The following is a 26,279-nucleotide window of genomic DNA, read 5'->3' on the forward strand; positions in this document are numbered from 1 at the left end:
AAACCACTACTTGGAGAAAGGGACCATGAAATAAACTGTTAACGTAAGATGTAAATAAAATAATTGGTAATGAGGACTAGGTGTGTATTACCCTTCTTACTTACCATATTACATTATGATAGTTCTAGAACTTTACCCTCAATTGAATTGTTATGTTAAGCTTCATTAATTTTAAGTGGCAGATGACCAAGGTTATGACTCTTTCAATAGTTTGAAGGTAGGGAGTCCCCATTGTGGCTCAGCGGTAATGAACCCAACTAGTATCCATGAGGACTCGGGTTCGATCCCTGGCCTCACTCAGTGGGTTAAAGGACTTAATGTTGCCGTGAGCTGCTGTGTAGGTCTCAGATGTGGCTTGGATCTGGCATTGCTGTGGCTGTGGTGTAGGCCGGCAGCTGTAGCTCCGATGCGCCCCCTTGCCTGGGAACTTCCATATGCCACAGGTGCAGCCCTAAAAAGACCAAAAAAAAAGATAGTTTGAAGGTAGTTTTGCAAATCATCTTTTTATCACTCTTTCCAGTCATATAAGAAATAATGCGAATCTATATTGCGTTTTCATCTCTCTCTATAAAGCTTCTGTCTTATAAAAGATTCCCTATAGAATTCCTTAAAATGCTAAGTTATCCAGTGTAAGCTCTTTGAACTATCTCCCTTACTTATAGAGAAAGCATTGCCTTGCTCAGTATGCCTTTGTTGGCATTATAAGTTTATTCTGGGTTCAAATGGCTTCTTAATCTTTCTCAATCATTTCTGAGCTTTCTGAAATGATTTTGGTTGTTCTTATTTCTACTTTGTTTTCAATTGCCCTTTCTCTTTTCATTTCTACATGATTATTCTAGTCAGATTTATTACTTTCTTAACAATTTGTCACATCTATAACCCACCCCTGCAAAATGCTCATATTAAAAGATGTCCTCAAATTAAAACTCTGCCATGAAAAATGTTTTATTGTGATTTTTCTTTAACTACCAAGGTGTGTTTGGAAATAGACACCTAAGAAAAGAGCTGATAACTTTCTCTTCTCTTACAAGAATTCCTTTACAAGTGCCATCGGCCATCATGTCTCACTTGTCCTTAATATCACAATTTTTTCAGACTCTGCTCTTCCCCCATTGGGTCAGTAAGAGCATTTTCCAAACAGCTTTTCAAAATGAATAGGAATTTTCCTGCAAGTAATAACTGTCAAGACAGAAAAGGACAACCTCTCAAATAGAAAATATTTGCAAATTATGTATGTAATGAGGACCTTGTATCAAGAGGGCATACAGTTCAATAATAAAAAGACAACCGCATTTAAAATGGATAAAGGCAAAATAATAATAATAATAAAATAAAATGGATAAAGGTTTTGGTGTTCCCGTCGTGGCGCAGTGGTTAACGAATCCGACTAGGAACCATGAGGTTTCGGGTTCGGTCCCTGCCCTTGCTCAGTGGGTTAACGATCTGGCGTTGCCGTGAGCTGTAGTGTAGGCTGCAGACTCGGCTCGGATCCCGCATTGCTGTGGCTCTGACGTAGGCTAGCGGCTACAGCTCTGATTCGACCCCTAGCCTGGGAACCTCCATATCCCGCGGGAGCGGCCCAAGAAATAGCAAAAAGCCAAAAAGCCAAAAAAAAAAAAAAAAATGGATAAAGGTTTTAAATAGACATCTCTCCAAAGAACATGGACAAATGTCCAGTAAGCACATGGAAAGGCACTCAGTATTATTAATCCTTAGAGAAATCCAGATCAGAAACACAGACACCGCTTCACACCTACTAGGAAGGCTATAATCAAAAAGACAGACCATAAAATATGTTGACTAGGATGTGGAGAACCTGGAACCCCCTCATCCACTGCTAGTGGGAATGTAAAATATAAGTACATTGCAGAACAGTCTGGCAGTTCCTTAAAAAGTTAAACATAGAATTACCACTCTTAGGTACGTATATCTTCAAGAGAAATGAAAATAAATGTCCATACAAAAACTTGGGCTTAAATTGGAATCACGAAATCATTTTCATAGCAGTGTTAATTTCTATTGCTTACACAGTGTAGTACTGCCTCTTGGTGTTATCTATGTAATATGTTAATATTCATGTATAATATGGAAATTTTATATTTCAAGTTCTGCATAGTATTTCTTATATTTATGAATATTGCCATCTATTCTTTGTTTTGTGGAAAATGAGATTGCTTAAATTACATTTCTAGAATTGTGATAATGTCCAGAATACTCTAAAATTATGTCACAATGTATATGTTTCAATTCTATTTTTTTATTTACTATAGCAATCTTTATACTTTGTCCTCTTCAATTTATAAATGTAGATATGGTGGAGGGAGAAGCTAGTACCTTATTCTGTGGCATAAGGCAGCGCAATTTGGGGCCACATAAATGGTTCCTTCGTATCTTGAAAGTTTGAATTCATATCTAGTTAACTCCACGGGTGATGTAAATTTTAAATTGCTATATGATATGGATTTCCTCTTTGTCTTTACTCTGAATTTCAAAGTCCAAACTTTGGTAGTTTTTTCTTCTTTGCAGTGATTCTTAATTAAAGTCCACAGTAAATAAATGATAAAAGTTCATCTTAATTTTTTTATGTCTATACTAGATCATGCTTTACGCTTATGGAATATCCAAACGGACACTCTGGTGGCAATATTTGGAGGTGTAGAAGGGCACAGAGATGAAGTTCTAAGTGCTGTAAGTTCAAAGCTAGACGGCAGTGACCTTCAGGTGTACAAAGCTGTGAATAATCCCCATAGAACTCTTTCCTTATAAGAAAGTATATGGTTTGTTTCATCTAGCGTGGCAGGCAGTTATTTCATTTACTTATGATAGACAGGATTTTAACTTACAGGTGAAGAAATAAAGCAAGTAGGCTCTTGGTGTTTTATCTGTATTCTTGCACTTTTATTCTAGTGCCTGGATTGTCATGAAAGAATACTATGGACTTGTCTCCTTTTTTAATCTAAAATTACCAAGTTGACTTTTGTTGTTTCTCAGCTATTAAAGGAAAAGGTTAACCTAATTAAGAAACATTTTCCAAAAAAGAAAAAAAGAAACCCACAACTTTTTCATTTTTTATTTGAAGTTGAAATATAAGTTACTCTTTTCTAGGAAGTGTTATTGTGTTCACACTGATTTTTAGATAACTCTTCCCTTTGATGGCATGGTGTTATCTTTGTACTTACGTATTATAATATATAGATCTTTTGTAATAATATGATATAAGTGTTTTTAGTCAGGTTTTGTTTGTTTTTTTAGTCAGGTTTTGTTTGTTTTTTGTTTTTTTGGGTTTTCTTTAGGGATGCACCCACAGCATATGGAAATTCCCAGGCTAGGGATCGAATTAGAGCTGAAGCTGTCGGCTTAAACCACAGCCACAGCAACTCGGGATTCGAGCCACATCTCAGCCTACACCACAGCTCACAGCAATGCTGAATCTTTAACTCACTGAGTGGGGCCAGCTGTGACTCCACGTCCTCATGGATACTAGTCGGGCTTGTTACCACTGAGCCACAACAGGAACTCCAGTTTTCAGATTTTTACATTGGATTAGGTTTACTTACGTTCCACATATAGCTTACTTGTTTAATAGTTTTACAGCTCTTTAGTTCTTTTCTTTTTAACTGTTTAAGGGGGCACCATGTTCTGAAGCATGTGCCATTTTAATTGGATGTACTAAATTTTCCTATGGTTGGGGTTTGCATGCTTTTGTGAGAATTATACTTAACCTGAAAGAATTTTCTAGAAGGTACAATAGCATTCTCCACCTGGCTTTATGTCTTTAATAAAGACTGTGTCCTTTATTAAAAACTAAATGAGCGCTCCTGGCTTTTAGGGTGTGTTGCTATTGATGGTGAGGTTATTAGGAAAAGTAGCAGCTACCAGACTTGTAAATTCAGCACCAAACCTGGGAGTTCCCTTGTGGCATAGTGGGTTATGAACCTGCCTAGTATCCATGAGGATGTGGATTCCATCCCTGGCCTCACTCAGTGGGTTAAGGATCTGGCATCGCCGTGAGCTGTGGCATAGGTCACAGACACGGCTCAGGTCCGATATTGCTGTAGCTGTGGTATAGACCAGCAGCTGCAGCTGCAGCTCTGATTCGACCCCTAGCCATAGGTGTGTACAAAAATAAATAAATAAACGAACAAACACCAAACCTGAAGTTCTCAGACTCTTAGAAAACAGTGTCCATGATGATATCAAAGGTTGAATTAACATAGAATATCTAGTTTAGTGAGGAAAATACCCTCCTTAAATAGAACTCTCTACTGCTATTTTAAAAAACAAGAACAGGAGATGTCTCTCTCTCCTATGTAATAACTGATGTTTACTGCTAGAAGGATTGATGTGTGAGATTTTCATTAATACCATGTGCTAAAGTGAATACCATCTCTGCACCTTAGTGTCGTGTCTGTGAAAGGAGGTAGAATAAGGTTGTTGTAACAGATGATCTGTTAGAGCTTGTTAAAAATTAGTAAATAGCAACTGAAAAAGTTTAAATATGTTATTTCCTTTTTTAGACTTTTTTTTTCCTTTATTCATTTAAAAAGTCAACTCTAAAACCAAAGTACCTGAAGTGTTGTGACTTAGATGTACAAATATTAAGTTGTTTAAAGACTTGTAATTTCACATGCAGATGTCAGTTTCATTGCTTGGTCAGGGCTGGACAAAGAAAAGTAATGTAACTATTCAGTCAGATTTTATGTCATAGAATAATTTACCTCAGCATTCGATTCACCTTCAAAATCAAGCAAAGAAAATATTTAAAGATAAGTGAATAGATAAAACTATTGTATTAGCTTATATGTTTTGGTGGAGACAAATCAGTTAAAACTAAATCTCAAAAGTGGTAAAAACTTTGTGACTTAACGGCTCACATAGTTAAATCCAAAATGTTAGTGTGGTTTGAAATAGTTTTCACAATACTGGTCATCAGGTGAAAATTAGCATAATTTGGGGAAATAATTTATATATTTAATTCAAGCTTTTCTGTTTTACATACAGGATTATGATCTTTTGGGTGAAAAAATAATGTCCTGTGGTATGGATCACTCTCTTAAACTTTGGAGGATTAATTCAAAGAGAATGATGAATGCAATTAAGGAATCTTATGATTATAACCCAAATAAAACTAACAGGTAACAGTTGTAGTATTTAAAACAATTTGCTGTTCCATGCTGTTGAATAACCTTTTACTTTTTCCAAAATTGTTTTATGTCCCAAACACTGAGTTTAGAATCTCCTCTTTTAGTAATGTTATGGTATTGGAGTTCCCTGGTGGCTTAGTGGTTAGGGATTTGGTGTTGTCACTGCTGTGGTTTAGGTTTGATCCCTGGCTAGGAACTTCAGCATGCCACAGGTGTGGTCATTAAATAAATGAATATTAAAAATAAATACAATTTTAAAAAAAACTTAAGGTATAATTTGTATGCCATAAAATTCACCGATTCTAAATGGAAGCCCTTTATTTTTATCTGAACTGTTTGTGGCTCATTTTTCAAAATCCTTTAAATTATATTTTTATCTTAATTAAGTGGCACATTATTTTTATTTAGGTATGCATGCGGTAATGTTATTAGTACTATTTTTCAACACTGTAAATTCTAATTCAAGACAGTAAATCATAATTTTAAAAATAGGGTTCTTAGCTTTATTTTGTGGAACATAATGCTTTCCTTTAAATGATATTCACTTCACTAAATGCAGAAAATCCAAAAGCAGGAGCTTTGATCCAAGGGATTAGGTGTGGGAGCTTTGCAGTTTTTTTGATATATTTTTGAAAAACCTCAATTCTTAATTCATTTACTTTGTTCTTCAGAATTTTATCAAGCTGCTATTAACATTTTCACTGTGACTATCATGTCAATAAATGTTAACTTTGCCCTTTTCATTTCAGCAGAGTTAATTTTCTGGTTATCAAGTCAGATTATGAATAGATTGTTGGTTGAATTTGTATCCATAAGTAAATCTTTTAATACACTAACTCATCAAATCTCAGGCCTCTAAGAATTAGCACAACTTTCAAATTCTATTTTAAAAAAACAAGGGTTAATACAATATTAAATTTATGTTTCTATATTTCCTAGAGCTCTGGAATCAGTAGAAGTTGTATTTCACAGCTTACAGAAAATAACAGTGAGTTATGCTGGCCTTCTTGAGGGAGGTTTAACCATAGATTATAGTATGTATTTGGCTAAAAAGCAATTAATAAAATTAGAGCAGAGTTAAAAATTTATGTCAGATCATTAATAATATTTTAATATTTTTATGGAGTTCCCGTCATGGCTCAGTGGTTAACAAAACTGACTGGGAACCGTGAGGTTGCGGGTTTGATCCCTGGTCTTGCTCAGTGGGTTTAGGATCCGGCGTTGCCCTGAGCTGTGGTGTAGGTTGCAGATGCGGCTCAGATCCCACGTTGCTGTGGCTGTGGGTAGGCTGGCGGCTACAGTTCCAATTAGACCCCTAGCCTGGGAACTCCCATATGCTGCAGGAGCAGCCCTAGAAATGGCAAACAAGACAATAATAATAATAATAATAATATTTTAATATTTTTTAAAAAGAAAAGACCCCAGAATTTGAATTGGAAAGAGTATGTGAAATGATTTAGCCCAACATCCTTGTTTCATATGAGGGAAAAATAGAGAGGACATGCGTGTTACCCCAGAGACAACTAATTCATGGCATATGATGCTTCTACAGTTACTTGTATTTAAAAACTGAATCACTTACTAGATTAGAAATGTTAGGTATACATTTACTTCATTTCAGAATTGATGGCAGCTTCTCTAGTTTATTGTCTTCTCACTGACATCTTTAAGGAAAAATTGTGCCATATTTTACTTTTCTAAATACAGGAAAAGTTCTTAAATGGCAAATTCCTGTCACATACCATTTTCAGAAATGGGTGCTCTAGGCAGGATTTTCATCTAACCTTATCTTTAGCAGACTTTAAAATGTGTCGTCGTTCCTTAAAAAAAAAAAGTGTCAGTGTTCCTAAAAGATGACTATCTTTTGAAATAATCTAGATGTGTTTACTTCATACACCATTAATGCTCAATTTTAAAGGATTAAGTAAGTAGCTTAATATTTTCTATGAGAAATTTTCAGCACTATTGAATCAGATATCTGGTTATTAGAATAGTCAGAATTGAAGTAATTAATTTTGGCCTATGTATAGAAAGGCAGGAAGCTGTGATTTTTATAAATGAAATTTCATAGGATAAAGACAAAATTGAGTTGAAAGCTAATAATAGAATAAAATGTAGAAAAAAATAGCTCTTAATAAACAGATAAGGTATTTAGTTTTGTAGGAACACAGATGAATTAACAGTCATAGTTTTCAAAGTTTTATAAATACAAAGAGGGAAGTGAGCTTCTGCTAGACGTTTTTCTCTTAACTTTTGATGTTTCTATTTCAGGCCATTTATTTCTCAGAAAATTCACTTTCCTGACTTTTCTACCAGAGACATACATAGAAATTATGTCGATTGTGTGCGATGGTTAGGTGATTTGATACTTTCCAAGGTATGGTAACTGCTGTTAAGCTGTATTTCCTTTGTATGAGTTAGAACTTTGCAGGGAGCACAGTTTTTTATGCAGTCTGGTAAACTGGATAACAGATGGGAGATGGCCTTTTTTTTAAGTCTCATAATAACTTTTAAAGATTTGGAAGCTTGTTTTAGGCATAAACATCCTGATGAATTTATAATTTGCGCTTCAATGAGATGAAAAATGTTAACTTGCAAGATATTATTATTCTCTGATACTCATTGTTATTGTAAAATAACTAATATCTAAAGCCAGTAGTTTTTAATGTTTGTGTCCATTTCAGTAACTGTGTACAAAACAGATGGAGTTGGCTCATGCGCTGTAATTTGCCAACCCCTGCTCTGTTATATTAATGTATATATTAACTTTTTTTTTTTACCTGATAATTTAGAGAAGTTGGTGGTGATGTCATCTGAACATTTAGGATTGTCAAATTTAGAGAAATTGCTGTCCAGTTTCTTTTCTTGATGTGGGTTTCAGGGCATTTCATATTTTCTTGGGCAGAACCCGATTTATTTTTTTCTTGGTTATGAGGGTATGGTTTTACCTTTTTATTTTTTAACTTTTGAAATTAGATCTACAGGAAGTTTCAAATATCGTTCAGAGAGGTCTCATATTGCCCTTCACCCGATTTCTCCCATTGGTTATATCTTACAGAACTATAATATAGTATATACAGGAAAATGACATTGTACAATGTGTGTGTGTAGTTCTGTGTCATTTTATCACATGTGATTTTGTCATTTCAAGAATGTTATAGTATGAGACCGTTCATGATTTTTTTCACTCAGTGTAACGCCATCCAGGTTGTGTGTATCAGTAGGTTTCCCTTTTTAGTGCTGAGTAGTATTCCAGGGTATGGATGTACCACAGTTTGTCCAACCTTATTCATCTATCGTAGGACGTCTTGGTCCTTTCCAGTTTGAGCTATTACATATAAACAATCGTGTACAGGTTTTTGTGTGGACCTACTTAAGTTTTCATTTCTCTGGGATAAATGCCTGGAAGGGCAATTGCTGGGTCATGGTTAAGTTCGTTTAGTTTTTTAAGAACCTGCCAAACTATTTTCCAGAGTGGCCGTGCCATTTTACATTCCCACCAGCAATGTATGAAAGATCCCGTGTCTTCGAATCTTCGCCAGCATTTGGTATTGTCACTATTTTTTATTTTAGCTGTTCTGATAGGTGTGTAGTGATACATCATCGTCGTCTTAATTTGCATTTCCCTGATGGCTAGTGGTGTTGAACATCTTTTTTCATGTGCTTATTTACCATCCATATATCCTTTCAATGATGTCTCTTCATATCTTCTGCTCATTTTCTAGTTGGATTGGTTTTTGTTTTGTTGTTTTTACTGCTGAGTTTTTAGAGTTCTTCATATATTCTAAATATAAATCCTGTGTCGGATAAGTAGTTTGCAGATATTTTCTTCCAGTCTGTAGTTTGTCTTTTCATCCTCTTAACAGGGTCTTTTGCAGAGCAAATGTTTTTAATTTTGATAAAGTTCTGTTAATTTACTACTTTTAAAAAAAAGTGTTGGACTTCCCTGGTGGCCTAGTGGTTAAGGATTTGGCCTTGTCACTGTTGTGGTGCAGATTCAACCCCTGGCCCAGGAACTTCCACATGTTCAGGGTGCAGCCAAAAAAAAAAAAAAAGTGTTATTTTATGGATCATGCTTTTGATATTGTGTTTAAATGCTCTTCACTGAGCCCTAAACCCTAAAGAGTTTTCTCCTGTTTCCTTCAGAAATTTTTATGATGTCGTTTTATATTAAATTTACAGTCCATTTAAAATGAATTTTTGGGAGTTCCCATTGTGGCACAGGAGAAACAATCCAACTGGTGTCCTTGAGGATGCGGGTTCAGTTCTGGCCTCACTCAGTGGGTCGGGGATCCGGCATTGCCATGAGCTGTGTAGGTCGCAGATGTGGCTCGGATCCCACTGTGGTTGTGGCTGTGGCGTTAAGCCAGCAGCTGTAGCTCTCATTCCACCCCTAACCTGGGAACTTCCATATGTCCGTGGGTGCAGCCTTATCAATCAGTCAATCAATCAATAAAATGAGTTTTTGCATGAGGTTTAGGTACAGAGTTCTTTTTTTGCCTGTAGTTATCCAGTTGTTCCAGCACCATTTATTGAAAGCCTATCTCTCCTCCTTTAAATTACTTTTAACACTTTTTTTCAAAATTGTTTGGCAATACTTGTATGAGGCCGTTTCTGGTTTTTCCATTCTGTTCCCTCTACCAGTACCACATACACAGGTTTGATTACTCTACGTCTATACTAAGTCTTAGAGGTGGTAGAGTGATTTCTTTCACTTAAAGTTATTTCAGCTACTCTTGTTCCTTTCCTTTTCCATATAAATTATAGAATAACCTTGCTTACATTTACTAAAAATCTTGCTGGGATTTTTTGGGGCAGGGAGGGAAGACTTTGGGATTGTGTTAAACCTAAAAATCAGTTTGTTGGGAAATTAATCTCTTTGTTTAGTCTTCCAATCCTTGAATATGGTATGTCTCTCCATTTATTTAGACCTTATTTGATTTTTTATTGTCAGCATTTTATAATCTTTAACATATAAGTCCTATATTTACTTGGTTAGATTTATACCTGTTTCTTTTTTTGTTTTGAGTGATTATAATTGGTATATCTGATTTCCATTTCTTTGTGTTCATTGCTAATATTGATTTTTACATATTGATCTTGAATTCTTCAGTCTATTTGAATTGCTTATAGTTCAGGAACGTTTTTTGTTAGTTATTTGAGGTTTTCTATATAGACCATCATTTCATCTGCAAATAAAAACAGTTTTTATATCTTCCTTTCTGATCTGAATGTTTTTATTTCCTTATCTTATTACAATGGCAAGCTTCCAGTCCTGTGTTGAATAGCAGTATTAAGACCAGACATCCTAGACCTGTTTCTGATGTTAAAAGGGGAAAGAATTCAGTCTTTCGCAATTATGTATATCAGCTGTATGTTTTTTGTAGATGATCCCTATCAAGTTGAGAGCTGTCCCTTTCCTATTTTTTCAGAGTTTTAGTATGAATACGTGTTAAATTTTGTCATACTTTTTCTGCACTGACTGATATAATGATTAGTTTTTCTTTTTTAGATTTTTTTTTTTTTTTTGCTTTTTAGGGCAGCACCCAAGGCATATGGAGGTTCCAAGTGCTGGCCTACACCACAGCCACAGCAATGCTAGGTCCAAGCCACATCTGCGACCTACACCACAGCTCATGGCAATGCCAGATCCTTGACCACTGATCAAAGCCAGGGGTTAAACTGGCAACCTACTGGTTCCTAGTCAGATTCATTTCCACTGTGCCATGACAAGAACTCCATAGCTTGCTAATGTAGTGAGTTGCACTGGTTGTTTTGAAATATTTATCACTGGAATAAGTTTACTTGGTCATGGTATGATTCTTTTTATACATTGCTGAATTTTATTTGCTAATATTTTGTTAAAGATTTTTATGTGTATTAATGAGGTATGAAACTGGTCTGAAGTTTTCTTATTTGTATTGCCTTGTCTGGTTGTAGCGTCAATAATACTGGCCTCTAGGCCTATTTTTTTTTTTTTTTTTTTTCGTCTTTTTAGGGCCACACCCATGGCATATAGAGGTTCCCAGGCTAGGGGTCTAATTTAGCTATAGCCGCTGGTCTATGCCACAGCCACAGCAATGCCAGATCCAAGCCGCATCTGTGAACTACACCACAGCTCACGGCAACGCTGGATCCTTAACCCAGTGAGCGAGACCAGGGATTGAACCCAAAACCTCGAGGTTCCTAGTCGGATTTGTTAACCACTGAGCCATGGCGGGAACTCCATAGGCCTATAAATTTTTGAAAAGGAGTTTAAAAATTACAGATTTAATTTCCTTAAAAGTGAAAAGGTCATTCAGATGAATTGGGTGAGTTGTAGTAGTTTGTGCTATTTGGTAATCGGTCCACTCCATCTAATACTTTGTGGAGAGTTGTTTGTAGTATTTCCTTATTATCCTTTTGGTGTCTGTAAGGTCTCTAGTGATAGCCCCTGTTTCATTCCTAAAATTAGTAATTTATGTCTTCTTTTGTCAGTCTTGTAAAGGGTTTGTCTTTTTTTTTTTTTTTTTCTTTTTTCTTTTTCGGCTGCCCCTTAGCATATGGAGTTCCTGGGCCAGGGATCAGATCCGAACTGCGGTTTCTACCTATGTCTCAGCTGTGGCAACACCAAATCCTTAACCTGCTGTGCTGGTCTGGGGATCAAACCTGTGTCCCAGTGCTGCGAAGATGCTGCCAATCCCATTGCACCACTTCAGGAACTCCTGTCAATTTTTAAAAATCTCCTCTCTTTCTTCTTTCATTTAGTTTGTGAATGAATTTTGCTCTTTTGTTTACTGATTTCTTAAGGTGGGAGCTTAGATTACTGAGTTGAGATTTTTTTCTAATGTAAACATTTGGTGGTGTAAATTTCCCTGTCAGCACTGCTTTAGCTTAACAGAATTTTTGATATGAAGTGTGTTATTTAGTTTCTAGGTGTTGGGGGATTTTGTTATCTTTCTCTTACTAATTCCAATTTGATTCCATTTTGGTCAGAACGTACTCTTCTTTATGATTTTGAGTCTTACATTTTTGAGATTTGTTTTTTGACCCTACTTTGGGTATGTTCCATGGGAGCTTGAAAAGAATGTGTATTTCTGCTGTTGGGTGGAGTGTTACGTAAATGTTAGATCCTGTTAGTTGATGGTGTGTTGGTTGAGTTCTTCTTTATTTCCTGTCTACTTGTTTTATTTATTTTTGAGATATGCTGAGTCTCCAGCTATAATTGTAGATTTTTCCCTTTCTCCTTTTAGTTACCTGACTTTTTGTGGCTATGTTGGTTGGTGTATACCCATTTGGTATTGCTATGTTTTGGTGGCTTGACCATTTTTATCATTATGTTAAGATCCGTCTTTATCTTTGGTAATTTTATTTTGCTTTGATGTCTCCTTTATTTGATAGTAATATAGCCATTCCCACTTTCCTTTAATTAATGTTTGCATGATTGCAAGGTTTTTCAAACCTTTTACCTTTAATCTACCTGTATTGTTATATCTGAAGTGAATTCCCTACGGACAGCATATGGTTGCGTCATATTTTTTTAATTCACTTTGCCAGAGTGTCTTTTAACTGGTACATTCAGACCTTATATTTGTATTTGAGCCTTAACTTATCAATTAATGTGTTACATTAAGTATATCGTATAATTTTTCATTTTTTTCCTTTCTTTGGGTTTTTCCCCCTAACTTCCTATAGGTTATAAGAACATACTTTAGAACTCCATTTGATTTGTCTGTAATATTTTTGAGTATATTTCTTTGTATTGCTTTTTGGGTATTTGCTGTAGATGTTAGTATTATATATGATATATATGTGATCAGTCACGTCAACATTTTACCACTTCAAGTGAAGTATAGGAAGCTTACTTCCCACTTTGCCCTCCACTTAAAATTGTCTTAAATATTCCCTTTACAAATGAGAACTTCATCAAATAGTATTACAAATTTTGCTTTTAAACAATTTAAAAACGCAGGAGGAAAGGAGAATGTTGTGTTACCTCACTTTGCTCTTTCCATTGTTCATTCGTCCTTTCTGATAGTCCAAGAGTCCATTTAATATCATTTCCTTTCTGTTTATAAAAACTTCCTGTAGCCATTCTTTTAGAGTAGGTCTGCTGGTGACAAACTCTCTTAGTTGTACTTAGTCTGGGGATGTCTTCATTTCCCCTTCATTCCTTAAGTGTATATTCACTGAATATAGGATTTTTTTTTTTGTCTTTTTTTGCCATTTCTTGGGTCGCTCCCGCAACATATGGAGGTTCCCAGGCTAGGGGTCGGATAGGAGCTGTGGCTGCCAGCCTACGCCAGAGCCACAGCAACGCAGGATCCGAGCCATGTTTGCAACTACACCACAGCTCACGACAACGCCGGATCCTTAACCCACTGAGCAAGGCCAGGGATCGAACCCACAACCTTGCAGTTCCTAGTCGGATTCGTTAACCACTGCGCCACAACGGGAACTCCTGAACACAGGATTTTTTGTTGACATTTGTTTTCTTTAAAGTTTGAACAATGTTGTTAACCCCCTCTTTCTGGTCTTTGTCATTTCTCATGAGACATCTACCATCATTGGAATTGGCTCTTCCCCAATAGGTGAAGGGTTCTTGCTGTCTTAACTGCTTTCAGGATTTTTTTTTTTTTTTTTTTTTTTTAGTTTTTAGTTTCCAGAAGTTTGATTATGATGTGCTTGATATGGATTTATCATTTTCAGGTTCACTTGCCTTCTTGAATCTTTAGTAGGTTTATCTTTGGGGGGTATAATTTATCCCAAATTTGGGAACTTTTCAGCCATTATTCAAGTTATTTAGCCTCACTTTCTTACCCACCCCCCCTTTTAGGGACGCTAATGATATGAATATTATATATATATATATATATATATATATTTTTTTTTTTTTTTTTGGTTCCTGAGACTTTATCATTTATTAAATCTGTTTACTTTTATTTAAATTCGGTAATTTCTACATTCTAACTTTATTTTTATTTATTTATTTATTTGCTTTTTAGGGCTGCACCCTCGGCATATGGAGGCTCTCAGGCTAGGATGTCTAATCAGAGCTACAGCTGCTGGCCTACGCCACAGCCACAGCAACACAGGATCCAAGCCACATCTGCAACCTACACCACAGCTCACGGCAACGCCAGATCCTTAACCCACTGAACGAGGCCAGGGATCGAACCTGAAACCTCATGGTTTCTAGTCAGATTGGTTTCTACTGCGCCATGACAGGAACTCCCTCTACGTTCTAACTTTAAATTTACTGCTTCATCTCTTCTGTTGTTGAGCCCTTTGGTTTTTTTATTTTGGTTATAAGTTTTTTTAGTTCTGAAATTTCCATGTAATTCTTAACTTTTATTTCTTTGCTGAGACTTTGTTTTAAATGTGTTTTAAATTAATCATTGAAGCATTTTTATGATGTCTGTTTTAAAATCCTTGTTAGGAAGTTCCCTGGTGGCTCAATAGGTTAAGGATCCAGTGCTGTCACTCTGTGGCACAGGATTGATCCCTGGCCTAGGAATTTCCACATGCCGCAGGCCTGGGGGGAAAAAATCCTTGTCATATAGTTCTAACATCTGTGTCATCTTAGTGGTAGTATCTCTTGATTATCTTTTCTCATTAAAGTTGAGATTTTTATATTTCATGGTATAACAAAGTGAATTTTGATTGAGATAGATATTTTGTGTACTGTTGCAAAACTCTGGATCTTATTTAGAGCTCTTATAGCAGGCTGCCTCTGATAAATTTTCACCTGGGGAAGGGGCGTGCTTCTTTATGGTTGGCAGGTGGCATGAGTAAGTCCAGTTTCCCCACTTGATTGACTTGGTGATGCTATCTCATGACTACTGAGGTGAGAGTTCAGGCTTTTCACTGGGCCTCAGGTGACACCACCCTCACTGGGAGGGACTGGGAGGCCTCATTACTACCCCATGGGGTCCCCACTTATAACTGAGAGTGATGGGTGGTTGTAAATAAACATCCTGACTCTTTGCTAGGCCTCCTCTGATACCACTCCAGCTGGAGAGAAGGAGGAGTCACCTCATAGTGAGGGGTAGGGAGGAGTCAGGGTGTTAGGTGCTTGAAGTATTTACTTAGTTACCACCTGAGAAGGGATCCCCACTGGGACTTTGCTAGGTCACAAGTGGGTGGATCCAAAGTGTTTCCTGTGCTATTAAGTGTTTATCTGAAAATTTACTCTTATGCTAAGTTGCCATTTTCCGGATCCTCTGCAGAAAGCAGGCCTTTGTTGGGGCTTCTTCTGGTCTTCACTTGTTAGCATTGTTGAGTTGCCACCTTCTATAGGTAGGTAGCATCCACTCTGGGATACATAAAGGATGCAGAAGAAAATGAAGGAATTCAGCGTCCTTCTTGTCCCAGGGTCCCTAAACCAGTCTGCCTCCTCTCCACCCTTCAGATTTTTAAGCTGTGCTTGGTAAGATAAATAGGGGAAAATACTCAATTTGTTTTAGAAGCAGAAGTAAAAAGGCAGTAACTAATATTTCTGCTCTTAGAACTTAATTAGATTTCAGAAAGGAAAGGATTTCTGCCTTTCTGATGGGAAGTTAAACTGGATATTGGTGGTCTCAAATCTGGCTCTGCCTCAGAACTGTTGGGAGGATGTTATAAAAATAGTGTCCTAGGCTTCATCCTCAGAGGTTCTAAGTCTGGCACAAGGACCTGAGAATTTGTAATTTAAAGAAAAAGAACTCCAGATGATTTGCAAGTATAGCCATCCATTAATTAGTGTGGGTAAATTTTTTTTACCTCCCTATGTTTTAGTTCTCCATGGGGGGACTCCACTCATTCAGAATCCTTTACCAGTATCGTCAGTAAGAAGCACTTGAAGAACCATTTTACAATTCTGCTGCCTTGGCCTTCCCTCCCAAAGATTCTGACTTAATAGGGTTGAGGCCAACGTGTGTTTTTAAGGAAAGGTCTACAGGCTATTAATCAAATTGTGCACTTGAGTTAAGAGTCATCAGACTAGGTGATAGCTAGGGTACTTAGAGTAAAGAACTTGCATAGCAGATCTATAGACCTGGGATGTTATACAATCTAAAAAAGGCAGAGAAGAAAAAAAGCACATTCAGGTCAGGTTTACTCCCTGACCTCCCAGTGGCCCTGCTGAAAACTGTTTAAATGCCAGAGAACCCCACAGAGCTACCACATATGGTTGTGTAGGCTGTGTCCTGTAAAATTCCAAGAGGCACTCTTCATGTACACCAGAATTTCTCCATCCTACCACTATTGAGGTTGGGTCAGAGAATTATTTTTTTGTGGGAGGAACTGTTCTGTGCATTTTGAGGTGTTCAGCATCTCTGGCCTCTGTTGACTAGAAGCCAGAGACATTGCCAAATATTCCTTAATCGGCAAACCACTAAATCTATACAGTGATATAAATAGTGCCCTCTGTTTTGCATTTTTCCCCATTGTATTTTTTACCACTTGATGCTTAAGTGGAATACATGTAAAGGTTCATTGTTGCAGGATAGTGAAGGTGTAACTCAGCTATTTCAATCCCATCCCTTTATCAGTTTCCTGACATTGAACCACTGCTTTTATTGCCTTCTATATAATTCCATCTCTAAGGCCCTTTCTAGGCATTCATTAGCTTTCCTATGTTTGTTGAGCATCTACCATGTAGTGGAGACACCAGGAATGAAGGATCAATAGTTAACCAGATAAGAGGAACCACAGAAGGGGGGAAGGGAGTTAGAAGTGGAATTGGGAAAGATGAAAAGAGTGAAATAAGCAGGGGCCATGTTGAAGAGCTGTGTATTCTAATACAATGTTTATAATTTTACCTTTACTATAAAACACTTCAAGTCTCTGGATGCTAAAGTATCCAGAACTCAGTCTGGTGTGGTTTGGGAAAGAAATTGTGACTTCAAAAATAAATATTCCAAACAGTGTAATGCTTTTGTTATTATTAAAATCTGTTGGTAATTAGACCTCTTGTCCAACACTGACTTTGTGAATATACATGATCGTATATCACTGTACTCAGTAGATGGATAACCAGGTTCTAAAAGCTGTCAATTCTAAAATGATGTAGAGAAAAAGCTTTGTTTTTTATGTTTAAAATTCAGTTCTCCAAGTAACAATTCTTTTTTTCCCATTTCTCTCTTTTTTAAAGTCTTGTGAAAACGCCATTGTGTGCTGGAAACCTGGCAAAATGGAAGATGATATAGATAAAATTAAACCCAGTGAGTCTAATGTGACTATTCTTGGGCGATTTGATTACAGCCAGTGTGACATTTGGTACATGAGGTTTTCTATGGATTTCTGGCAAAAGGTAGCAATATGTTTTATGTTTTGAAATTATTTGATGTAAAACCATGGCAGTTTTAATTTTCTCTGTAGTGCATTTGTGTTGTGTTTCCTCAAAGTTTAATCTACCTTTTTTAAAAAAAATACTAATTGCTTTGACCTTTGATGTTATTTATTTTGCTTTTTAGGGCCGCACCCGTGGCATATGGAAGTTCCCAGGCCAGGGACTGAATCAGAGGCCTGTGTCACAGCCACAGCAACACAGGATCCAAGTGTGTCTGTGACCTACACCACAGCTCACCCCAACGCCGGATCCTTAACCCACTGAGCAAGGCCAGGGATTGAACCCACAGCCTCATGGCTGCTAATCGGATTCCTTAACCACTGAGCCACGACAGGAACTCCAGCCTTTGATGTTATTTATTCTACCCTTGTGCTCTGCACACCATCCGCAGTGCTTATTATAAATGAAATTGACAAGTGTCAATGGTGACAGGTGTTTATTATCCCTAACATCTATTACTAAGATTTAATGTTTGTTGATTAAAATGTTAATCTGTTTTTTTTTTTTTTTCCTTTCTTTTTAGGGCCACACTGGCAGTATGTGGAGGTTCCCAGGCTAGGGGTCCAATCGGAGCTACAGCTGCTGGCCTATGCCACAGCAATGCCAGATCCACCGTGTCTGTGACCTACACCACAGCTCACGGCAACAACAGATCCCCAGCCCACTGAGTGAGGCCAGGGATCGAACCAGCAAACTCATGGTTCCTAGTCGGATTCATTTCTGCTGTGCCATGATGGGAACTACAGAATGTTAATCTTTTTCTATAGCATTTTCTTAGAAAAACCAACATGGAAGATAGAGACAAGACATTAGTTATCTAATTTCTTGTTTTAAAGAAATTTGGGTATTAATTAGGATTTTGTGATAACAAATTACTTGGATATTTATTTCTATATAAAAGCTTTGCAGATTTTCTACGGCTTTTACTACAGTTCTTTAAGGCAGCATAAGGAATACATGCTAATAACATTGTAAATTTTAAAGTTCTTCATAAACTTGTAAAATATCTTAATTTACTCAAGACACTTTTGTGGGGCATCAGTTGCTCTTTTCTCCTTTACAAATCAGAAATATAAGATGCAAAGACACAATCAAGAGCATTGCCATAGGCTGCAGCTGAGGATCTTCTGAAATAACAAAGTGTCTTAGGATTGCTTGAAATCTTATAGCTTACTTTAATATTTTTTTAAAAAAATGTGTTTATACAGATGCTTGCATTGGGCAATCAAGTTGGTAAACTTTATGTTTGGGATTTAGAAGTAGAAGATCCTCATAAAGCCAAGTAAGTATTTAGAAATTCCTCTTCATAATTTCTGCCTTTTTTCTCCAAAGTGTTAGCTCAATATAAAGGAAGTAATTGATATGTGCAGTGCCATCCTAAATAATTTGTAACATTTACATTCTCAGAGTATTGTAAAGTATTTCTCTTTTATTCTATAACTGTTTTTCCCAAATACTTTGGTAACACGTTATTTCGCTTTTTTTAATTTAAGTTATGGGGTGCCTTTGGGAGTTAAAGTATACCCCAATTTCATGAAATTTGAGATTGAGCCCTTAGTGAAGTCTATTCTGGTTTCAAATGCTTTTCTATATGACTTGGAGCATCTATTCACTTTCTTATTCATTGTGTTAAGTTAGATACTTGACAGTCTTATGTATGTATGGTATTAACCTGTTGTCATGTTTTCTCCCTAGATGTACAACACTGACTCATCATAAATGTGGTGCTGCTATTCGACAAACCAGTTTTAGTAGAGATAGCAGCATTCTTATAGCTGTTTGTGATGATGCCAGTATTTGGCGCTGGGACAGACTTCGATAAAATACTTTTTCCCAATCAAAATCAGTGTGTTTTCTGTGTACATTAGAACTAATGTATCTTGCTAGTAAAGGCACATAGAGCAATTTAGAATTGTCTTTCAGCATTCAATCAGGCTGAGCTGAATGTAGTGATGTTTACATTGTTTACACTCTTTGTACTGTCTCCTGCTCAGATTCTACTGCTTTTAATAAAAATTTATTTTTGTAAAGCTGTGTTATTTTATTTTCTTTGTTCGTTATGATGAAATGTTGAAAGTAATAAAATTGCACCTTATCTTTTTGCAATGATTATTTTTTGTTTGTTTAACTGAAGAAAGGTAGATAATAAAGTGATTATGTATAAGCTCTAGAACTGAACTGAATTTAAATCTTGGCTCTACCACTAACTGACCTTGGGTAAGTAACTTAACATCTTTGTGCCTCAGTTTTCCCCTGTGTAAAACTTACCTCACAGTGTACTTGGTGATTCTGTCCCAAACATAGGGTGATTTGCTTATATCTATGGAAAAGAAACAGTAGCAAGAATAGAATTAAAATATATAAGACCAGAAAAATCCCCAAAGAGTTAGGACCAAGATGACAAGTGGAGCGTTTATCCTAAAACAAAAGAATGAAGAAGGCCTGAGTGAGTGATCATAAATATAAAGGTAGGAGGTGAAATGAGAGGGGAACAAGGGTAAAATACAAAAAACTTCTGTTAAGTTTCTCAATTCATGAACCTTTTCTATAAATCCTCCATACATTTCTGTGAATATACCATTTCTACGAATATACCACTATTTAATAGCTTTTTGGACAGAGTCCTTGCTTCCTGTTTTTTGCTGTTATGTGTAATATTTTGATTAATAGCCCAGAACACAAGTTTTTATGTACCTCTCTGATTATTTCCTTAGGCTCATTTGTCAGAAAGAGTAAGTGAAAGAGCATTCTTATTAACACTGAACTTGTTCCATCATATATGTTAGTGCTGCTTCAGTTTTGTTTTTCATTCCTGTAAATATCTTTGTAGATCAGAGGTCAGAAAACTTGTGTGTTAACAGCCAGACAGTAAATATTTCAGGCCAGTGAGCCATAGTCTCCATCATACCACTCAGCTCTGCTGCTATAGCGTGAAAGTAGCCATAGACATTATTTAAATGAATGTGTTCCAGCAAACCTGATTATAAAAACAGGCAGTGGGCCATATTGGGCCTACAAGCCACAGTTTTTTAACCCTTGCCATGGATGTTCGCTAGTAAAACAAGGAACCTTTAAGGAGGCCTCTAAGATTGCTAAAAATTTAGCTTAACCAAATAGCTCACAATCCGAGATCACGAGATAGAAAATGAAATAAGCTGCTATGACAGTTCAAGCAATGCACAATATACTGAGACCACCAAGGGTTTCAGAATGTTTAAAGAATATGAAAGAAACATTTTAAACTGCATTCTCCATGTATTCACTCTTCCCTTATTTTTCCTCAACTGTCACCTAATAGACCGCATGATTTTCTTAACTCGGTTTGTTGTGTTTTCTCCCACTGGGGATATAGGCTTTCTGAGAGTTGGAATTTTTTTTCCTTTTTCATTTCGCTGGTATAACCCTGGTACTAAGAACAGTGGCTTGCACTTGGTAGGTGCTCAGTAAATCTCAGTAAATATTTGTTGAACGAATGTAACTCTTAAATAAAAGATGCAGTCACAAAAATGAGCAAGCAGTAAGACACTCCCAAGATGAACTGGGGTGGTGGGGGGTGGGCACTGAAAAAGGAAAAAATATGAGAATTTTTAGATATGAACAATGGGATTGTTGAAGTAAACTTAGTGGGATAGAGTCAGTTATACAAAGCTTGAATAGAGATTATTAAGAGGCTACTTAGACTGCGTACATAGAGAACCAGGACAGTGGGGCATGTGTGGAGTTAATGACTACATAGAGGGTAAAATGGAAGGATCTAATGATACATCTCATTAGAGGTCGAGAAAAAAAATGAAGGATAGACAATATTGAAAGTAATTCCTTTCCTTGTTTCCATGGTATCTAAGTGCCATATGATAGAGCAAGGAAAGTTGGTGGTTCTGGCATCTTCGTACCATCAGTCATGTCTCCTCCCACTTCTATTGCAGTCATAGCCACAAATGTGCCATCTGCTTCTGTCTCTACAAAGCCCAGAACTTTACCCCAATCCGTATCCATATCTTGAGAAAAGGCCTCCACAGTTTATTTCAAGCTGGACAAGTGGCCAACTCATGCAGTATTCCTCTTGTAGCCTTTTTGTGGTGAGGCCAGGGGCTCACCAGAACAGCAAGTTTTTCCAGGGCCCTCTACAGCATAATTTGAAGGATGATAAGATGCAGTAGTCCCTGTGTGGTTTTGTTTCTTGAACAATGGGATCCACAAGTTGGCATTCCTACACTATGGATCTGCCCCAGGACCTGATGCTTGATCCAAAGCCCCTCTTCCAGCCATTTGCCACAGGCATTCCAGTGTTACAAGGAGCCACAAGTTCTCCACTTAATTCTACATCATGGGCCCATTTTCTTCCTGGATTATAACTAGATAGTGAGGGAAGATGCACACTTAGCTCACCTGGACCTCCAACCCAAAAGGGAACAAAAAGCCTGATCATTGGGGGTTTAAGCACAGAGACAACTGTCCGTGCAGGCCAAGATTATGCCCCAAAGGAGCCAATGTTATGACACAGGCGAGGGTAAGGGACACAGGATTTTTTTGTCTATGGAAATCTGAACAAAGTCTTCCTGGAGCCCTTGTGCTTCATGGGCCTCACACATGCAGCTTTTGGAAAGAAATATGCAATAATTAAGGAGCTACTGGATGTTATTGGTCCTGTCTATAGTCCTGAAGGCAGGGTCAGCTTAATTTGCAGGACCTAGTGCAAAATGAAAAGGCAAGCCTCTTGTTTAAAAAGCAGGAAAAAGGTAAGTAGTGAAATATAGAGGTTTTTCTCTTCTTCCTATGGTTTCTTTCTCAATTTGTTTGTTGTTGTTTGCTTTTTTAGGGCCGTACCGGTGCATATGGAAGTTCCCGGGCTAGGGGTTGAATCAGAGCTGTAGTTGCCAGCTACACCACAGCCACAGCAACACCAGATGCATCTGCAACCTATACCACAGCTGACGGCAACACGGGATCCTTAACCCACTGAGTGAGACCAGGGATCAAACCCGCGTCCTTGGGGGGACTAGTTGTGTTCGTTATTGCTGAGCCACAACAGGAACTCCTCAATTTGTGTTTTTAAATGTGCTTTTTAATGCCACTGTAAGTAAGGTTAAAATATTGTGTTATGCACATGAATCTTCCCATTCATCTTCATATTGTATAGCGAGTTTTCCATGCAAACATAAAAGTATTTAACTCCTATTTGGAGTCACTGAAATTACATACTTGGTACTTTGTAGCTCCTACATTCATGTGTATTTAGTTCTTAACCAGTATGATGGGAATGCTTGGTATCACGCATTTGCATTCTACATTTGACTTACTGATACAGAAGGACAAACTAAAGAGAAAATTAACTATTGATAGCCCTACCTTTACCTTTTCTTCTGTGTCATAATCTTCAATGAAAGTGGTTGGTTAATACAAGGAAGGGACATAAGAAAGAATAGGATTCCTTGGTTGTTTTGAGTTTCTTAAAATGTGAGGTCTTTGTTCAAACCAAGTTCTGGTTCAAACTGAAAGCACAGCCTCGGGCTGTCAGCACCCTGTCTACTCAGCTGTAGATGAAACACGCTTACTTTGCACTGACTCTGAGTCTTACTGAACTCCACACATTATGAGTCCAATGGAATCTTTGCTCATAGGGAATCACAAATGCCATATGTGAACAAACAGGCAGAGAACAGCAGACATGCATACTGCATGTACCCTCTATTCGCACCACGTTGCGTTGTGCCATCAGACTTCAAAATCCAAGTTCAAAGATGATTAAGAATGTCAAGATGGGGTAGCAGAGCATTAAACCAAGCATAGAGTCTTTCTGAGCTCAATACCCTGCACTACTGCACAGGTCACACACCCATGAAGCTGACCCTGCCTGGGGCTGACCTGAAGTCCTGTGCCTCACTTTTCCCAGCAGCTCCATCTGGAACTGACATGTCTGCTGATAGGTTCTCATTTCTAAACTATTTAGTCCTGTTACCAATCTCTTTCTGAATCTATCTTGATGTCTTTGGTCCATTTAAGTAAAATGAATACAATAGTTCTCCCCCTCTCCCCACATCTGCCCCCCAAAGAAATAATTTAGTGTTTGTTTCAGAAATAGGGGAGAATCAGAGCTGCATCTGCTGGACTATGCCACAGCCACAGCAATGCCAGATCCAAGCAGTGTCTGTGACCTATACCACAGCTTGTGGCAACACCGGATCCTTAACCCACCGAGCGAGACCAGGGATTAAACCTGCATCCTCATGGATCCTAGTTGGATTCGTTATCACTAAGCCACAACAGGACCTCCTAGGACAGTCATTTTTTAAAAAATTTTAAATGAAACCCACAGTAAGAAATAGACTATATATATTAGATTCCAATCACACAGACATATACATAACAAACAAAAAGTTCCATGGAACAATACATGATGTATTCTAAAATGCTCTACTTGTTTTTTGTGTTTTTTTTTTTTTGGTAATTCAGATGTGACAAATTAAATTGATTTCACACCCCAATAACGGATCTCAACCTGCACTTTGAAATACACTGATCTAGAGGAAATGAGTCTAGACAGCTTTTACTGAGGAGACTAAGAGCAGGACCCACACTGTCAAGAATAAAAACATAAGTAAAAAAAAAAATACTACATGGTCTCTTTAACCACAGAACATATCTGTAAGACTGTAAAGTGTGTAACTTCCCCTGCTTTAATTTATTACCTGTGGGTTTTCCCCTGTTGCGTTTTGTAGAAAATAACTATCGTTTTGGAATTGAGGTGGTGTATTTCTGAAGAGATTCTTGGTATTTTGTGGTTATTTTCTGACACAGAGTAAGACTTCCAATGAATAAAACAGACTCATTTCACCTTCCTTGCTTCAGTTACCCCAGGCTGATGTGAAATGTAAAAAGTTGGGTGATTTCTGTTATATTCTGTGTAATGAGTAAGGGAATATGTATCTGTAATTGGTTTTACTTCTAAAACCATTTAATCAAGGGTTTTCAGAAAATCATTGCTTGTGAGAAATATATAGCACTGTATTGGCCACTGATTTTTTTTGTTAAATGCCAAATCACTTTTTAAACTGCTAAAACTTTGCGTAAAAAATACTTGGTTTCTCTTTCTCAAAGACTGCTTGCAAGTCAAGGTTTGGCCCCAGTTCTTAAGCAGCAACCTATGTCACCACATTTGTTTCCCTCAAATCCCTGAATAAAGCTGGTCATGACAGTGTTTGCAACACTTGAAAGTCAAAACCCTCTGTGAAGGGCTCTCCAAAATAATAATTTCTTATCTTTGCCTTAAAATGTGAGCTCCTAATAGACAGGAACCACTTATTTATAATTTTAATTGGCCAGGTGTGTCAAGCATTGCCTTAATTAGGTCCCTATATAAACCTCTGCCATGCAGTGGTTCCCGAACGCAGGTCTGTGCAGAGTGCGTGCACCAGAACCTTTAGAGTATAGGACAGATCTCTGAGTCCCGACCTGAGAGATTCAAATTCAGGATTTTTTAAAAAGCTCACCCAGATGGTTCTGATGCAGAATATCATCTGGGGATGGACAGTTGATTTTAACCCAGACCCTCGTAACTTTCCACAGTCATTTGGAACTTTCCCACTGTAGCTAACTGGTACCTCTCAAACTTATGTACAAGGCTACTGATGGGAGTGGTGGAGAATTGCTAATAGTTCTGCTGTCTGTTGGGTCCCCTCTGTGTCAGAGATTTAGCATTATTTCTGTACCAGGACTCATACTGGGGCCTGATTCCTGCCAGGACACCCCTCTTTCTGGGGTCTTTCTCTTGAGTCTTCTGGGCCACAATAAAGATCAGGACATCCATGAGAGACAGATGCAAACAGACCAGAACTTGGTGAGGACTCTTCAAGGCCCCACATACACTGCAGTCTCTCTTTCTTCCTGGCCAACATCCCTCACTTGGCCAGTGTCCTTTCTCTTTCCTTCTGGTGGCCTTGCCAGGTGTGGGCATGGGCTTCCCAGAGGGTCAAGCTGTATTCTGCATTCACACTGTAGGGGCTCAGTTAAATGTCCTCTGGAAAGAATCTCTACCTTTCTGTGTTACTGCCTCTTTTGCACTTCCCTTCATTATACGGCTTGTTGAAGCTCTCATTTTAGCATCCCCACTGAAATGCATACAATGTTGTGTTCTTCTGTATTATGAAGCTGGTGCCAGAGGAGGAGCTCTTGAAACATAGAAGCCTTTCCTTATTTTCTGAATCTCAGTGTTTAACACATTGGCTCATAGGAGGCATTCAATAAAACGAATGAATGAAAAATAAGTTAAAAAGTCTTTGTTTAAATGAATTTCTGATGGGAAAAAGACAGTATGGACTAACACACATACACACACACACACACACACTGAAAAGAAAGATGGAACACCACTAAGCCGACTCCCTTAGGTAAAGCTGATTTGGGAAGAGAAAGATTCATGCATTATTGGCCTTGACATTCTTAACCCCTAGCACAGACAGTGCCTGGATTCTTATATTTTCCTTAGCAGTGTTTTCCAAATTTTAACATACATCAGAATCATCTGGAAGGTTTGTTAAATCACACATTGCCGTGCCCACCCCCAGGGTGTCTGATTCAGTAGGTTTGGGGTGGGGCCAGAGAATCTGCATTTTTAACAGTTCATGTGTCTTTTGATGCTGCTGGCCCAGGGACCACACTTTGAGAACCCCTGAATTTTCAATAGTAGTAGCTCTACTATTAGTTGAGTCCTAACCATTTTATTCCCCACCATGTACTGTGCTAAGTTCCTTATATAAGTTATTTTATTTACCATTCAACAACCTCATGTAGTAAAAGTATTTTTTCCATTTTACAGATGAAAAATC

At 37.5% G+C, this 26,279-nt stretch overlaps 2 protein-coding genes across 5 annotated transcripts in view; one reads left to right on the forward strand and one right to left on the reverse strand.

Annotated features, from left to right (window-relative positions):
- EED (embryonic ectoderm development) overlaps nt 1–19,484 on the forward strand; it is a 34,885-nt gene extending 15,401 nt beyond the window's left edge. For 2 of the 4 annotated variants that reach the window (XM_003482581.5, XM_084975594.1), the window contains exons 7-13: nt 2,597–2,688; nt 5,002–5,135; nt 7,416–7,521; nt 8,618–8,692; nt 17,257–17,415; nt 18,663–18,736; nt 19,150–19,484. In XM_003482581.5, coding sequence (XP_003482629.1) covers nt 2,597–2,688; nt 5,002–5,135; nt 7,416–7,521; nt 8,618–8,692; nt 17,257–17,415; nt 18,663–18,736; nt 19,150–19,276 — 767 coding nt within the window. In that variant the 3' untranslated portion in view covers nt 19,277–19,484. The remainder of the gene's footprint in view (nt 1–2,596; nt 2,689–5,001; nt 5,136–7,415; nt 7,522–8,617; nt 8,693–17,256; nt 17,416–18,662; nt 18,737–19,149) is intronic. The other 2 variants (XM_084975595.1, XM_003129733.7) reach the window with 1 other exon arrangement.
- LOC106504836 (uncharacterized) overlaps nt 1–26,279 on the reverse strand; it is a 172,075-nt gene that overhangs the window by 130,266 nt on the left and 15,530 nt on the right. The window lies entirely within an intron of this gene.

This window comes from Sus scrofa, chromosome 9 (genome assembly GCF_054392235.1).
Source record: "Sus scrofa isolate SSC_HxYL_T2T_F1_AM1 chromosome 9, Sscrofa_HxYL_maternal_Yorkshire_Landrace_v2.0, whole genome shotgun sequence".
NCBI lineage: Eukaryota > Metazoa > Chordata > Mammalia > Artiodactyla > Suidae > Sus > Sus scrofa.